Raw genomic sequence first — 17,029 nt, forward strand, 5'->3', positions numbered from 1 at the left:
CCCCTCCCCCATTGTCCTCTCTCCCTTGTTTTCCTCTCCCTCCCTCCCTCTCGCCCTGTTTTCCCCTCCTGCTCTCTCTCCCACCCTCCCTGTTTCCCTCTCCCTCCCTCCCTCTTTCCGTCCTTCCCTCCCTCCCTGTTTTTCTCTCTTGCACCCTCCCTCCCCCTCCATTTTCCTCTTTCTTGTGTGGTGTCATTTGTCCTCCCCTTTTCTGCCTTCCCTCCCCTCTTTCCTCTCTCTCCCCCTCTCTCTGTTCCAGTTTTCTCCTGTCCCTCCCCCCCCCTCCCATTTTCCCCTCTCTCTCCCAGTCTCCCATTCCCTCACCCACCTCTCTTCTTTTGGCCCTCTCTCTCTTTCTTTTTTTCTTTAACCCTTCTGTGTTCTGTATTTTTTTTTCTTTTTAAGGAAAGAAAGCATTGAAATGGTAGTAAGAGAGAGGTGATTGCGCTGTCTGTGTAGATTTAAGGAATCTGTGTAGATTTAGAAAAAAGACTTAAGAAAAGTGAGAGAAGATCGGTGTTGGCAAAGAAATCAAGGTTTAATAGCAAGTGAAAGTGAGGAGAATGTTGTGGGTGAGAAAATACACCAATTTCAGTATCGGTACCAAGAGGAAAAAAAGAAAGGAAAAAAAAGCCAGCAACCAATACATTTGAAGATCTGTTATGGCTTCTGTTTTTTTTTTTGTTTTAATCATCACAAAGGCTGTCTGGTGTATTTTTTATGTTGTGTTTTATAGCTATTTTCTTACGCTATCCTGCTAGATAGTGCTACTTTTCAAAAGACAGACAGTAGGTTGTGCTGTTTTGTCTTGCCAGTTGTTGGTGCAAAAATGAAAGAAGGGTAGAAGCCTTCTGAACTGTGTTGTAATGGTGCAATTTCTGAAACATATATCTTGTCTTAATTCTTACCTGAGGATGAAGTCACAGAAAGTTTTCTGTAAACTACCATATGGAGAAATCCATTGTTGAGAAAGCCAGAAGTGGGGCAGGATCTGTCAGTTGTCTGCTGTTGCTAGCCCAGGCATCATCCTGCCTTTTCCACTTTCAACTACTTTGAAGGAAAAAAAAAAAAAAGACTATGACACAAAAGATACGCTTTACTATCTATTCCCTCTTGTGCCCTTTTCCTTAGAAGGAGCAAGTACTCCTTGTCCTGCAGTCGTTTGAGCGTCTTGCTTGCTCTCAAGGACTGGTTTGCATCTGTGCTTGCTTCTGTCTAGCTTATGCTTTTTTTCAGTCTATCAGTAGGAAGAGCTTTAATCCTTGGATTTATTTTTGTTTCTAATTCAGCAAAGCTATGGAAAACTAGTCATGGAGTATTCCAACTTTGCGTTTTGCCATTATGATTCTTGGTACTAGGAATAAAAGTGACCAGTTAAAACTTTTTTTTTCTTTGTTGTTGTTTAAGAAATAGGTTTACTTAGTAGAGAAGAATATATTTTTGAATTTAAAAACAAATCAGTTTGTTCTTATGATTGTGAAATAACCCTTTTGCCTCAAAACCTGCTGCAGAAACTTAATGTGTGAGCAACAGAAAAAATACCTAATGGAAATTCTTTGAAATATTAAGTGAAGGTAGTTGTACATCTGAGGTCTTGTCTACACTTGTATCTTCTGACACTGTGTCCTGTCATTAGCACTATGAGGCAAACTGCCTGTTTTGGTCCCAGAGTTCAATTCTGTTTAAAAATCAGGGAAGTTGTATTGGTGAAAATGACGTTTTTTACCATTTTGTTTGACAGGTAGATTTAAAATGTGTGGCAGAAAACAGCTCTAGTTTTCTCCAGAATTCCTTTTCTCTATGCCTTGCTGCTTCCTGATTGTTGTTTTGTTTGTTTGTTTAATGCAAACATTTCCATTTTTTTAGTCCATTAATATGCCTTTAGCAGTTTTACAGCTCTTAAAATATTTTCAAATATAGTAAAAAAGCAGTTGAAGTCATCTATTCAGATCAAGGGGAGCATTACCTTGCTTTTATCGCTTCTAACACCATTGAAATTCTCTAGTGTGAAGCGTTCTTTGTGTATTTGGTGTTGAATTCGAAGTGCTGTTTATGTGTAAAGGTTATTTTCCCTTTTGCAGATACAATCCTTAATTTTGTTTCAGGCTATGTATATTAGTGTTTAATATTCTTAACATTATACTGATGCTCCTTGTTCTGTTGGCTTTCCTCTAATGTTCTGGATAATACCAAATATATTTCAGAGTAGATGTGAAATACTTGTAAGAGTGAATCAGTCTTGAAATAATACTGTGGGAGATTCTGTTTTAATACATTTTTGTCTGGGATATTTTCCTATTATAAAGATTTGGTGTAATCTGTCTGCTGTATACTGTAAAAGGATACATCAATTCTGTCGCATCTGTTTTAACGGCACTTAGGAAAGCAGCTGAGCTATTTACAATTGTAAGGAGTTACCCTAAATGTTAAGATGGAATTCTGGCCTTCAAAGATGGGCATTCAAAATGTTTTCATGCCTCTTAGTACTGTCAGGAAAGAAGAATGGTACTGCTGCTACCAATAATTACGTCAAATGTATATTTACTGTGAATGAAGCTGGGGTAGGAGCTGAGACTACCTTTTAGTAAGTAGCACTGAATGTAAATGGATTTATTTCTGTTGTTACTTGAGTTATGGATTAGGCATAGACATTACTTTCCCACTTAGAGGTTGCAGGTCTTTTGAAAAGGACTGACTTGTACAGAGGCAGTAGAATTCAGGACAGTGGGGAACGTGAACATAGGAGTCTGTGTACTCTAACAGAGTCTCATCTTCTCCACCATCTAGCAGTTCCATTGAAAAGAAACCTTGAAGGTTGCAAGAAAAGCCCAAGATGTGCAGTTCAGTTGCTCCCAGGTTGTGGTTCTTAACAGACCGTCGCATCAGAGAAGATTACCCTCAGCAGGAGATCTTGAGAGCATTGAAGGCCAAGTGCTGTGAAGAAGAGTTGGATTTCCGGGCCTTGCTGATGGATGAAGTGGTGCTGACAATTGAGGATGGAAATCTTGGTGAGGATAAGCTAAGGCTGGGAATGTGCTGAAAGGGTACTTGTAAAAAGATTTTAAAATGGAATGTGTACTTTTTGATAATGAATTCCATGTGTGCCAGACTCCTAAATGTCATCTAAATAATGCAGATGCACAAGATACCATATTCTTCAGCATTTATTGTAATAATCAAATACATTTATTAACTTTGCCTATTTGCTTAAGAAATACTTTTGTCTTCCCTCTGTAGAACAGAGAAAAGGGTTGCTTTAGCTTATTCATTCCTGGATAAGGGCTATAGGATGTTCAAACTAAGACAGAATTACTTATTTTTGTATAGATAGTTTAGGTTTATGGATCACATTTTAAGAGTTTTAGGTAACTTTTTTCTTCTGTTTATGTTCTGGCTCCAAGGTACCAAACAGTGGACAGTACAAATTATTAGGGAGCTAGAAGTAGTAATGTGACATAACCAAGCATGCTACTTTGCAAGTGTGTATTTAGAAAAAGAGACTAAAATATACAGTATGCGCCTCAGAATAATTTGATCTAGTATTTCAACTTACAGTGTTTTAAGGTAAATTGTAACACTTCTATTTTACTATTATCTTATTTCTTCTGTGATAATTAAAAATGAAAAGCAAAACATCAAGGTGTGTTAGAAGCATTAAGTAAAATGATTCTTTTAGATAATGAGTTTATGATAGAAAAGGTAGAAAATAGGTAGAAAATTAATGCCAACATCAAACTGTAACACTGTGTTTTTACAGCTTTTTAGTTTGGATTTCCTCTAGGCAGGAGAGTGCAGTGATTTTTTGCTTCCATACCTCTTCCATTCCTCTTCACCATATATCACTTGGGGAGGGAGGAAAGAGTTACATTCCTGCAAGTTGTGTTAGGATTATTCTGTGCAGGAAGAAAATATGCAGGTACGCAGCTGTGAAGAAGAGGTTGCCACATTACTGTATGCCTCGTACCTTGTTCAGGAATCTTCATAGGTGGGAAATCATAAAATGGCTCTGGGGAAGAACTTTGGTCAGCATTTGTACTGTAATATGAATCAATCTAGCATAAAACAAAAATGCTTGGGAAAACAGGATTTTTGATTCTTCCATTACTAAACATTCATTTTGTTAATTTGCATGTGGTTATTTTTGTTAATTTATCTTTTATTCTGAAATGTCTGTGATTTTTATCAGAGACTTGAAATTCTGCAGGATATCTTCAAATCAGAGAAAGTTCTTGTCAGAAAGTCTGAACATATTTTTGCCTAGAGTATGCTGTTCATTGGACAGTATGTTCTGTTAAGGCAGTCATCCAGAAATGTGGCTGCAGTCTCATAATAGATCCTTCAGCTTTTCACTATTGTTTTTTATTTCCTGTCCTCTACCTGTATTGGGGGAATTAAATACGTCAAGCATGAACTGTGGGCCTTTCTGCTCTCTTCCATGTAATGTTGCAAGAAGAAAAGATAAAGTATGCAAGCTGGAGTTGCTGAGAAACATATAGTACAAGAATGAGAAAAAATAAAGAAATGACTTGAAAGAGAATGCAGAAAAAGGAAATTATTTTCATTCAAAGTGTTCATTCAAAGCTGTGTAAGTAACTAACTTTTTTTCAAAAGGAGTGAGATAAAAATGCAGAAAAATTGTGGATAGAAATTTCCTTATATTTGATCTGGACTGGCTTATTGTGGAGTTGTTTTGGTTTTTTTTTGTTGTTCCTGCTCAAGAGAGATGAAAAATTGTGCAGCTTGATTTTCCAGTTTTCTTTTTTCCAGTGTTTGTCCACAACTATAGATACAAATTTCTGCTTAAGGACACAGGCAGATGTTTTGTATTTCGTTTTCTTCATTAAACTGCTCAACTGACCTAGAATAAAAGGTGTCCTGTAAGAAAGCTGAGGAGGTAATGCATTCTGCACCCTTTTTTGTACCCTTTTTGTTACCTTTTGTTATGAGGGATCCAGATTGAGCGAAATTTTATGTAACACAGAGAACCTTATGAGGAGGCTGTATCTTCAGTGGATAATACCTGCTTTTGCTCCCAGTTTTCTTGTTATTTGTGTTGAAAGCTTGGCAGTAGAGGGCTCAGACTTTGAGGATAATAAATACATGTGGAGGAATTCCTCTCTACTCTGCCCTTGTGAGGCCCCATCTGGAGTACTGCATCCAGGCCTAGGGTCCCCAATGCTGGAAAGATGTGGAGCTGTTGGAGAGGGTCCAGAGGAGGGCTGTGAAGATGATCAGAAGTCTGGAGCATCTCCCCTATGAAGACAGGCTGAGGGGGCTGGGTTTCTTCAGCTTGGAGAAGAGAAGGCTGCGAGGAGACCTTGCTGCAGCTTTCCAGTATTTAAAAGGGGATTATAAACAGTAGAGGAATCAACTTCTTACTCAAGTAGATAGTGATAGGACAAGGGGGAATGGTTTTAAGCTCAGGGAGGGAAGGTTTATATTGGATGTCAGGGGGAAGTTCTTCACGGAGAGAGTGGTGAGGTGCTGGAACTGGCTGCCCAGAGAGGTTGTGGATGATCTGTCCCTGGAGCTGTTCAAGATCAGGTTGGATGGAGCCCTGGGTTACCTGTTCTAGTACCAGATCTGAAGGTTGGTGGCCCGCCTGTGACAGGGGGATTGGAACTTGATGATCCTTGGGGTTCCTTCCAACCTAAGCCATTCTATGTTTCTATGATTCTATGAAGTAATAGATTTTCACATACTCAGATCTGTGATTTGGACCTTTAAAATCTAGGCAATTTCTTAATTGTTAAAAGAATGTTAACTTTACAAAGACATGTTGAAAGTGAAAGGATGCTATTTCATTTACTTCAGCATGTGGTATTTTTGTATGAAATATTAGCAGTGATATTTTTGTGTAGTCTTGCTGACTGTCAGAATAATGGATAAAGAGACCAAAAATTCAGCATAGTGCTTTAATAAGCTTGAAATGATTTGCCTCAAAAAGGGATCATGGTAAAGACACTTCTTAACTTACGAAGGGTTAGTAGAACAGTGGGACACGTGCTGAGACTAAAACTGGGGACTTGTATTAATTAGGTAGTATATGCCTTGACAGTAGAGTTTGTTGATGTAAATATCACTGAAGCCCAGAGCCAAAAACAGGTCTGTAAAACTTAAGCAACTCTGTGGCTCTTCCAGAATCTTTGTATGTCAGAGAATGGTAAGATTTACCAATATATCCAATCCAGTAAGTGGTCACAGCAGTAGCGACTAGGTCACTGCTTTACTGTGTTGTGTGGCTGGATAGCTAGGCAAGTCAGCAGTGTAGGTCTGGAATGCTGTGCTGGTTCCTTCTGCTGCTAAAAGCTGGGATTTCCCAGCATCCCTAGCACCTCATTGCTCTACTTCTACTGGATACATGATGAACCTTTAACATGAGTGTCCCTCTCAGTCTTCTGGAGAACTGTATGCAGCTTGAGATCTGCGTGTTAGGTGCCTCAGAACAGCATGAATCCAAAAATGATTGTAAATGCAAGTTAAGAAGTGTAGAATTAGTTTCTCTGTTATATTCAGTAGGAAACTCTTAACTGTTACCAAAAAAGGTAGAGTGTAAATGAACTTAAGCTCAACAAATAGGACAAAAGCCGTAGACATTTTCAAAAGCTGTCTTAGGAAGTGCTTCTTCTTGCCAGCTTACCCAAACCGTGCAGTCTTACTTCCTTTGTGTATCTCTAAGGCAGGAACTCAGCAGAAAAATCCAGATGCGTAAAACAGTGAATGTTTTAATTTGGTGGGCTGAACCTGCTGAAGTGGTTACTGACTCAAATGCACAGCTCTATTGCGCAGGAAGGGGGCGAAAATACGTGAAACGGCAAAAGAGGAGGGTGATATTGCAGCTGTTTTGATTTAAACTGTCTCAGACTATGGTGCAGCCGTAGCCTAAGTTTCTTAAGAGCTAAATTCTTGAAGCTAAGCCAGTCTAGTGATAATTCTGCTGAACGGAGCAGTCATTTCCCTCTTGTCTCTTTCAGCCTTACTGGTGCTGCTTGTCTTGTCTTTGGGCTTCCTTTCATGCCTTACATAAGCTCGTCTAACACAAAAAAAGGTTGACCAAATACTCTACTCTTTTTTTAGGATCTGGCATTTGTGGAAGTTGAGTGGACTAATCCAATCAAACACTAACAACTCTGCTTAACTGATTAACAGTTTGTTATGGTTTTATGATTTTTGGTTATTGATATTCCACATCATAACATCATGCAGTGCACTGGCAGTTAAAGAGTTAACGCTCCAGTTCTGTGGATCGTGGATAGTTCTGGGTACCTGGTTCTCAGAAGAAGAACTACGTTTCCCAGAGGACTGCTCACTGTTCTGTTACTGTTTTCGGTTCAGAGGGAAAGATAAAAAACTGTTCACGTTATCATGAGATGGCCCCTTTTTTTGCTGGCTTCCCTCCTGCTTGTCTCGGCAGCATCTTGCCTTCAACATTAGAGTAAGGCCTTTTGGTTTTTGGACACTCTCTCATTTTATTTGATTTATTAGCTCCAATTCCAATTATATTGTATTATATTGTGTTATTTTGCATTCCAGTATGTTATCTAGTAAATTAGTTTGTTTCTCCTCAGATCGTTGCTACTGTTTTGTTTTAGGTCCATCTCCCTCCGCTTTTCCCCTTCCCCCTCTCCTGGGGTGTGGGTCTGTGGGTCCCTCTGCCCCGTTAGTCATGGAACCGGGCTGAACCTGCCTGTAAACTGTTGACAGTTTCCTGCTGGAATAGCTTGGTGCATCAACTGATTGTGTGGTAGCAGAATTACTACCTCAAATGCAAGGAGCAGAGAACAAGTCTGTTCTTTTAGGCAATGGCTCATGTTTAGGTGAATATGATTAAACATTCAAAGCATACTTTAAAAGACGAATTCTTTTATGGGCAAGATATTTGATAATATCAACTTTCAGTTTTGCTTTGTTTTTGTTTGTTTGTTTGGTGTGTTCCTTTGAGGCATTTGTCATTTACAGCTGTAAGGAAAACACTAGGTTATTAAATCAGATGGCTAGTAGCCTAGTCTAGTTTAGCAATTCCTATATTAATTTGAAAAAATAGTAGGCAGTTTGTCAAATTTAGTGTGACATTTTCAGACACGCATCTGAAATCCTGTTAAAATATCTAATTTTAAAATTAGTCTTTGTTTGCTAGCGTAGTGGTGTCCGCATGCTTGGGGAATTCAGATCTAGACAGATCAAAGCTTGTGAACAGGAGTGAGTGGTGAATGGTGTTAAATCCAACTGGCACCCAGTCACAAATGATGTTTTCCAGGGATCGGTATTTGGGCTTTCCTGTTTCATACCCTTACTGATAACCTGCACCCTCAGTAATTTTACGGATGACACCAAGCTGGGAGGAAGTGTCAATCTGCCTGGGGGTAGGAAGGTCTTCTAGGGAGATCTGGACAGTCTGGATCGCTGGGCTGAGGCCAAAGGGATGAGGTTCAACAAGACCAAGCATTAGGTCCTGCACTTTGGCCACAACAATCCTAGGCAATGCTACAGGGTTGGAGCAGAGTGGCTGGAAGACTGCATGGAAGAAATGGACCTGGGAGTTCAGGTCAGTGCTCGGCTAAACATGAGCCAGCAGTGTGTCCAGATAGCCAAGAGAGCCAATGACATCCTGGCTGGTGTCAGAAATCGTTTTGTCAGTGGGAGCAGGGAAGTGATCATCCCACTGTACTCAGCTCTGGTGAGGCTGTATCTTGAGTGCTGTGTTCAGTTTTGGGCCTGTTGCTACAAGAAAGACATTGAGGCCCTGGAGTGAGTCCAGAGAGGGGCAACAAAACTGGTTAGGGGTTTGGAGAACAAATCTTACGAGGAGCGGCTGAGGGAACTGGGATTGTTTAGTCTGGAGAAGAAGAGGCTCAGGGGGGACCTTATCACTCTCTGCAACTACCTGAAAGGAGGTTGTGGTGAGGTGGGGATTGACCTCTTCTTATGCATAACTAGCGATAGGACTAAGAGGGAATGGCCTCAAGTTGCACCAGGAGAGGTTCAGGTTGGATATTAGGAAAAACTGCTTCTCCGAAAGACTGGTCAGGCACTGGAATACCAGTGTCCAGGGAGGTGGTGGAGTCACCATCCCTGGAGATGTTCAAGAAACTTTTATATGTACTGAGGGACATGGTTTAGTGGGAAATACTGGTGGTAGGTTGATGTTTGAATCAGATGATCTTGGAGGTCTCTTCCAACCTTGGTGATTATATGATTTTATGAGTGAATTGGAGTGGAGGAAGCCTATAGAGAATAAGCATGGATGTTACTGGGAAAGAGACAAAATTGATTCAGTGGTTGTCTCCTCTTTCTGAGTAGAGCGCTCTTCTCCCTTGTTTGTGTGGGGCTTGGCTGAAACATTCTCCACAAACACACCTTATCTGAAGAGAAGCAGATTTTAAGAACTGTTGGTTGATGAAAGACTGCCTAGGTAACATTTTTCCTTCATTAAAATATATAAAACATATTAACTGAAGTTTTTTGCTACTGGAATAGCTAAACTAGCAGAATTTGAGATGACTGAAACAACAACTTAACAATTCCTTTATTGTAGTTGTTTAGAATTGCCATGTTTTCTGATATTGTGCTATGAAGGAAAAGAGAGGAAAGTTGCTTTTGTGAACTTTTAACTAGGAAAGACGCCAGGCTAAGTTGGAGAGTCCTACACCATAAAATGAAGTGTGAACTTTTCCCAAGAACTTTGTGACATTTCTTTTGGGAATATAAAAGCAAATGATCAAGATACGTGCTTAAACAACAATATTTAGAAGATACATTCTTTTAACGGGATAAAGGTTGCTGGTGTGCTTATTCAGGTGTTTGGTTTTCCTATGTGGACCTGAGATCTGCAATATTAGACAACCATGTAGCTTAAGTCTTTAGTCTTGCAAAATCTGTTTTTCATTTCATGCTGTCTGTCTTTCATTTCTAATTTGGTCTAAACTTGTAACAAACAGTTGTTTTTTTTTGATTTTTTTTTTCCACACTGGGTTAGATAGGATTGAAAAACAAGCATGGAGAAATAAGGGTATTTGAAAGATTTCTGCAAAGTATATCTGTAATAGAAAGCTGAGGAAAGAAGGATAAGGTTATTAAGTACTTGAGTTTTCAGTGTAACAGTAAGAATAGCTTTCAGTCAGCTAGATCAATGATAATGGCATTTACATCTACAAAACAGTTCTCAAATTAAGATATCAAGAGTCTTAATATTTATGAATCATCTTTAAGTCACCTTGAAGGCTGTCTTCTATCACACAGTAGGGAACATAATCGCCTCTTCTTTCTTCTGTCTGTTTCAGCAGTCCCCTGGCACTTGGTAGTCCAGCAGTGTACCTTACTGTAGGAGCTTTTCCTGCACTGTGCAGCAAATTGCTCTAGGAGTGATGCAGCAGAGGCAAGTGGCCTTGGCAAGGTGCCTTGTTGAGCACTGCAGAGTTGGCCTTTTTCCTGCTATGAACAACAGCCACAGCAACCATTACTTCCACTGCAGATGTGAAAAATTGTTTTGTAACCAGAGGAGGGCAATAAAAATGATCCAAAGAATCAAACACCTCTCTTATGAGGACAGGCTGAGAGAGCTGGGGCTATTCCGCCTGGAGAAGAGAAGGCTCTGAGGTGACCTGATAGCGGCCTTTCGGTATCGAAAGGAGAGCTTATAAGAAAAGAAGGAAACAGACTCTATCAGGGTCTCTTGTGATAGGACAAGGGGAAATGATTTCAAACTAAAACGAGAATTATATTGGATGTATGGAGAAATTTTTTTATGATAAACGTAGTGACACACTGGAACAGGTTGCCCAGAGACGTGGTGGATGCCCTGTCCCTGGGGACGTTCAAGATCACGCTGGACAGGGCTCTGAGCAGCCTCATTTAGCTGTAGATGTCCCTGTTTATTGCAGGGAAGTTGAACTAAATGACCTTTAAGGGTCCCTTCCAACTCAAATGATTCTATGTTTCTATGATTATTCTATTACAAGAGTTCTTTTTGTTTGATTCTTTCGATAGAATAGATTTCAGTGCTCTCAAGTATTTCACATTTTATGAGGTGCCATGCAGACTGTATTTCATGGTAAAGAACATCCTCAGCTAAGTACGTGTGTTTGTGTGTGTTTATATATATATATGTATATATATATAAAATCATTTATATGTGTAAAAAAACATATGAGGGCTGGCATGCTTAGCTGTCACACCAGAAAATGAAGAGCATCTTGATCTGCTCATCCACCTTAATCAAAATATCATGACCAGAGAACTCTGTACAGAGCTGAATATCAGCTTCAATGCCTTGGAAACAATGGTGGCAACATGGGAATATGGCAAAGTTTGTGCCAGCTGGGTCCCACAAATGTTCACACAGGAACAGAAGAAAAAAAAAAAACCACCATATGCAAGTTTGTCAGGACCTACTGAACCAATATGAGGCTAAAGGTGACTGTTTCCCAGATCACACCATTACCAGTGATGAGATGTGCTGCCACCACGATGAGCCGGAATCAAAACCGCAGTCCATGGAGTGGCAACATGTGAATTCCTCATTGAACAAAGAAGTTCAAAATGCGGCCCTTAGTGAGTAAAATGATGTGCGCTGTCTTTAGGGACGAGAAAGGGGTGATCTTTCTGAATTTCCTGGAACCTGGACAGACTGCCAGCTGTGACGTCTACATCACGATGCTGACTAAGCTGAAGGCTCCAACTTCCAGAGTCAGGCCCGAGAAGAAAGCAACGTGAGAGCTCCAGCGCCCATACCAGTTTGAAGACTGTAGAGCACACTGTCAATCTTGGCTGCACTGTCCTACCACACCCACCACATAGTCCAGATTTGGCACCTTCTGACTTCTGTCTGTCTGGCCTGATGAAAAATGGACTGCATCAGCAACTTTTTACTAACAACGATGCCATCAGAGCAGCTGTGAAACAGTGGGTCACCTCCACGAGTGCATATTTTTACGATTGTGGTGTGCAGGTTCCTGTTCACGGCTGGCAAAAATGCACAGCTACTGGTGGTGACTATGTTGAAAAACAGCATTTTGAAGCTGAGAATTTGCTCTAGAAGATAGTGTTATTGTGCTCTTTACATCTGTTGTGGTTTCCTTCGAAATAAACAGGAGGCATTAATTTGAGAGTGACGTATGTGTCCATATGTGCATTACTTTGGGATACCTACATTGGGATTGGGCAGTCTGTTGCTGGATGAGGAACAGACAAGAGAGATCCACAGGATGAACTACATTCTTAGTTCTATGGCCAGTCAGGATGCTGTGCTTTGAGTGGAATTTCTTTTTTAATATGAAGCAGAAAGAGATCACTAGTACAACTGAATAAGTCTGACAAGGCAGAAGCAGTCAGTTTTTACGGTCTTTAAAATTTTTTTGTAGAAGTTCCAGGATTTCCTGCACCAAACATATGTGTCTTTCAGATCTCTTGCAGAAAGTACAGCCATCCAAATCAGATTCTGCTATACTTAATGTTGCTGAGGAGTGCATTTCATTCCTATAGCATGCCTTTTCCTTCTCAGTAAAGAAAGTTTTTGTTAATAGCAAGAGACTCCATATCACATTGTCCTGCTAGTGATGCTGAGTGTTGCTGTTTCCCCGACTCAGATGTTATTTGTAGGTATAATCTATACTGGGATTAAAATTTTAAATACTGTTTGCATGAGTTGTCTATTACTGTGTCTTCTTATTCCTAGTAAGACAGACTCTGGTACTTGTACCTTAAAAATTCATTAAAAAGTTGAAGTAGCTCTTGCTCCACAAAACCAGACTCAAACTCAACTCAGGACCTAAAGGAGAGTAATATTTGTGCCACTGACAGCCTCTTGTGTTTATTTGCATATTTCTTTGATTGAGAATATTGTTGGATGACTGTTATGCTGGGAAGAAGGAATAGTGGTGAGAACTACATGTGTTTGTTTTTTTTCTCCTTTATAGCTTAACATTAAACATTTCACATTTTTTTTTCCTCTCCCCTTTCTTAGTTTGACTTCCAGATAGAGTTTACCTGTACCTGTGACTGTACCTATGACTGAATTTCTTAAATTGCTTTCTAAATTTCATTGTGGTCTGGAAAACAGGCTCTGTCTTTTTTTCCCTAATGTCATACCTGTAAAGGGAGGCACTTTCAGCTTGGAGAACTTTTGTTTTGTTTTTAAAGCCAGATAGGATTGAAAGAAAGGACGTTTCCCGTTGTACCCACAAATCTAGTTTGAACTGTGAATGAGTGCATTGTGGATTGTATGTCCTACTCTTTCAGCCACCTAAAAGCCCAGGCGTATCACGGGAGTGTACCACGGAGAATCATAGAATATAGATTTTAATTGAAAAATTTGTCTGTACCAACCTGTTGCTCAAACAAAGATCAATTTGAAAGTTAAATCCATTTAACATTGATTAGATTCCTCAGGATGTATTAAGACAGCTTTTGAAAATCTCCAAAAATGAAGATGCCATAGCCTCTCTGGCAATCTGCTCCAGTGTTTGACCATCCTTACAGAAGAAAAAAGTAGTGTAATATGCAGTCACAAGTGTCTTTGCAGGTTGTGTCTGTTGACTAGCTCATTGTGTAATGCAGAGCAAAGCTGCATGTATGTGATACGCTCCTTTGTGTGGAGTACAAACCCTCCTCCTCACTTTCACAGCCTGTCTTGCTGTGAGAGTGTTTATCCACTCACCACAGCGCTCCAGATGTGCAAACTATTCAATCGTATTTCTGTGTTTCCTGGTGAGATTGTACCTTTTATCTGTATGTGGCCTTCCTCCTTTTTCCACACACTGAATGAGTGCCTGAACCAGTGCCTAAGATGAGCTTCTGCTTGCACTGCTTTCACAGGGAAAGTGTGCTCCTGGGTATCATGCTCTTGGGTGTACTTCTCTACAGCCCTGTATCTGCTTTTCTTCAGTCTGGTCAGGGTCACACAGTGACACTGGTTTAAATCCCTCCTCATTAATGACATTGAATCTGTTGACAAAGGCAGTTTAGGCTTACTTTGTCAGAGAGATTTTCTCTGTTCAGCAGTCTCCATTCTTCAGAAAGTATCTTGGGATGATAAAAGCCAAAGCATTTCTTGTGGCAGCAGTTGTGAAACCAGGTGTTGCTCAAGAGGATTTTTCTTCTGCTCAAGCCTTTCCCCTTATGGACAAGGTGAAGGAGTACAGTACCTGTGTTCTTGTATCTTTCACTCTGGCCCCTTTAGCTTGAGCTTTTCTTAGTTCAGCTTCTCCTTTGGTACTATCACCAATGCCCATATAAGTAAATGAGCAGAAAGTTACAGTAGCCTAAAGGCTGAGTTAATCTTAGGAATTTCATCACGGCCTTGCAGAGTTTGGTCTGCAGAAAGGAGTCTGCAACTTTTGTCACCTGTTGTTTCCTCTGGGTTCTACTGCACGAGTCAGGCTTGGCTATATTTGCTGCCGTTCCTGAGGGAACTTGTTCCTTCTCACCTGTTGCTGAGAGAGACTTTAAGATCTATTTGCAGTCTCTTGAAAGTTTGTTGGAGACTTTCTCAGGTACTATACCATTGCAAATGCATGTAGGATTGCTGCAGTAGTCAGAGTAGTTACTTTCTGCATGAGGGATTCAGACTAGTTTCCCCAGAGAGCTGCCAAGTAATAGAGTTTACTGGTTGGAGTCATGGTGTAAATATAGGTGGAAAAGTAGACAGAAGTTACATAATAAAGACTGGAAGTTTTTGATATATCTCACTTACTTTTGTTTTTCTGTCAATCTCCCCAGGATCATTCTGATCTAAGACTAAAATGGTTCTTTATGCATTTCTTCTTACCTTCTTGGGACTAAGGGTTAGGCAGAATTCTGAAAGTGCGTGCCCTTTATGGATGCTTGGAGTTGAATAAGATCTGTGGCTTCAAATGATAGTTATGCTGTATATCTGAACTGCGTGTTTCAGTGCTTTTGCTTGCTTGTCATACTTGTATGAGACTGGCATCTGGACCTTAATAGCAATATTGCTGCCAGTTTTTTCTTACCTAGGACTGTGAGAGCCATCAGGGATTGCACTGTTAATTTAAGACATGAGAACAAGAGGGACAATTGGAGAAAGAGAAATCTGGCTGACAAACTTGTTTTTACTAAGTTGGAAGGAGGGCTAGCATAAGGACCATAGAGCTATCAGTGCAGGTTGAAGAAAAGCACGCTACATGCACTTCTACAGTCTCAAAATGGCAGTATGCTAACATTGTAAGCTGTTCAGATGATTGCTGTTGTTGCTGTGATCCAGGCTTGTTTGTTGCACTGACGTTTGTATCGATCACTTCTTGTAGTGGGCTTGTTGTGCTGTACCTGCTGAAATCAAGTTGAACAAAAGAACAGAATAGTTTTGTTGCTGATGGAGGAAGTTTGCCTGCTCACCAGTAGGTGCAGTGAGTAGAATGGCTTGTATGGATTGCATGGGGCTGGAGAATCAAACTTGCTGCAGCAGCAGTTTATAGTGACTTGTCTTTGACTTTGAACTACAATATTACCTGACCAGCCTTTTCTCACGGTGATTTCTGAAAAGGTGTTCATTTCTCCTCTTTTCTTGCTTGAGCCCAAGGTGCATAACGTGCAGCCAACTATTTAACTTTCAAGAATTTTTGATCTTTTTAAGTAATAGAGGTGGAGTTTAGGAGTGAATGTAAATTAGAGTTCTTTTTCTGTGAATGGATTCAAGGTGGCATTTGGAGATGAGATTTTTCTGATTGTGTTCCTGTAAAGCAGAGGAAAATGTAATCTGTAAATATTTAAAGGAGTTTCTTAGAGGAATCTGTGCAAGATTGATTTGAGTCTTGTAATACTAAATGGTTTTAAAAAGCTTCAGTTTCTTGTCTCTGACACAGATTTTTTTTTTTTTGTGATCAGTTCAACAGCCCTTCAGTGCTCTTTGTTTCTTTAAGTTAGGCAGATGCTGACTTCCAAGCAGGTAAGACAAAGATCTTTTGAGCTTGTAGTGCAAAGAAAAAGTAGGTAAAGGCATTTATGAATTTATAGGGATTGTTAGACTCAGAACTACATTTACAGTCAAGAGATTACTAAGATTGGTAAGGTCTTTTAAATGTGTTGATTTCAAAGGTCAAAATAAGATGACAGCTGGGGATATTCCTTCTGTTGCCTTTCAGTTCCATACTACCACGACCTCATTTACTTTATTTGTCTAGTCTGGTTGGAAGGACTGTGTATCTATGTAATATTGAGGAACATTTTCTTTGTAGTAGTAGGTAGTTACAGATTGTGTGGAGTGTCTTAATTAGGAAACGTACTAAGCAGATTCTTAATTAGTTAACGCCTTCTTGGTTCTAGGTGGAAGCTTCTGCATCCACAACAGGTGAGAAACTGAGTCATGATCTGGTGGGTCACAACCCTATCCATGGCAGAAGGGTTGAAATTAAATGATTAAGGTCCCTTGGAACACCAGTCATTCTATGATTATATTTGTATTTTCATTACGGTAGTGGCATGGACCTTGTGTGCAGTTACTGCAGTGTCATTGTAACCCTGTAAAGCTGGGAAGAGGGAAGAACCCCAGTGAGCTTATAGAGATGTGGGGAAAACTGAATTCTTCCAACTCCAGTTTTGCTTTCTCTATATTTTTTTAATCAATGCCTGTCAAAACTAGGAAATTTTGGGTTATATCTTTGCATTTACAACAAATTACATTTATTTATTTTTTATTTACTTTATATTCATATATATTTATATGTTGTACTTATGAAGAGACCCCAAACTGTTGTATTGCATATACCTGAGTAAATTAAATATTTCTCTGCAGTACACACAAAAAAACGCCAAATATTAGGATACAAAATATCCCCAGAAATGGGAGGTGATGTTATCTATGCAAGCTTTGGAAGTCAATTTTAACCCAGCCTTTGAGGAAAGTATCATTATTCAGTTACTGGTTTTAAGAGGAGCACATTTGTCTCCAAAACAAATGACTCATAAAGTTTATGTGATTTTGTTTAGAAGGTTCTTAGACTGGAATGACAGGTCAAAACAGTATTCTGAGGGATCCTTTCTGTTCCCCAAAATTCAGGGTCAAAAAACATGTTTAGGA

The 17,029-nt window shown here is 39.8% G+C and overlaps 1 protein-coding gene across 12 annotated transcripts in view; it reads left to right on the top strand.

Annotated features, from left to right (window-relative positions):
* Window positions 1–17,029, top strand: part of RIMKLB (ribosomal modification protein rimK like family member B) — an 89,958-nt gene that overhangs the window by 12,491 nt on the left and 60,438 nt on the right. For 9 of the 12 annotated variants that reach the window (XM_021394538.1, XM_021394619.1, XM_021394529.1 and 6 more), the window contains one exon: window positions 2,788–3,008. In XM_021394538.1, the coding sequence (XP_021250213.1) occupies window positions 2,834–3,008 (175 nt within the window). In that variant the 5' untranslated portion in view covers window positions 2,788–2,833. Of the gene's footprint in view, window positions 1–2,787; window positions 3,009–4,450; window positions 4,586–17,029 lie in introns of those variants that run through there. The other 3 variants (XM_021394581.1, XM_021394572.1, XM_021394555.1) reach the window with 3 other exon arrangements.

This window comes from Numida meleagris, chromosome 1, assembly GCF_002078875.1.
Source record: "Numida meleagris isolate 19003 breed g44 Domestic line chromosome 1, NumMel1.0, whole genome shotgun sequence".
Taxonomy (NCBI): domain Eukaryota; kingdom Metazoa; phylum Chordata; class Aves; order Galliformes; family Numididae; genus Numida; species Numida meleagris.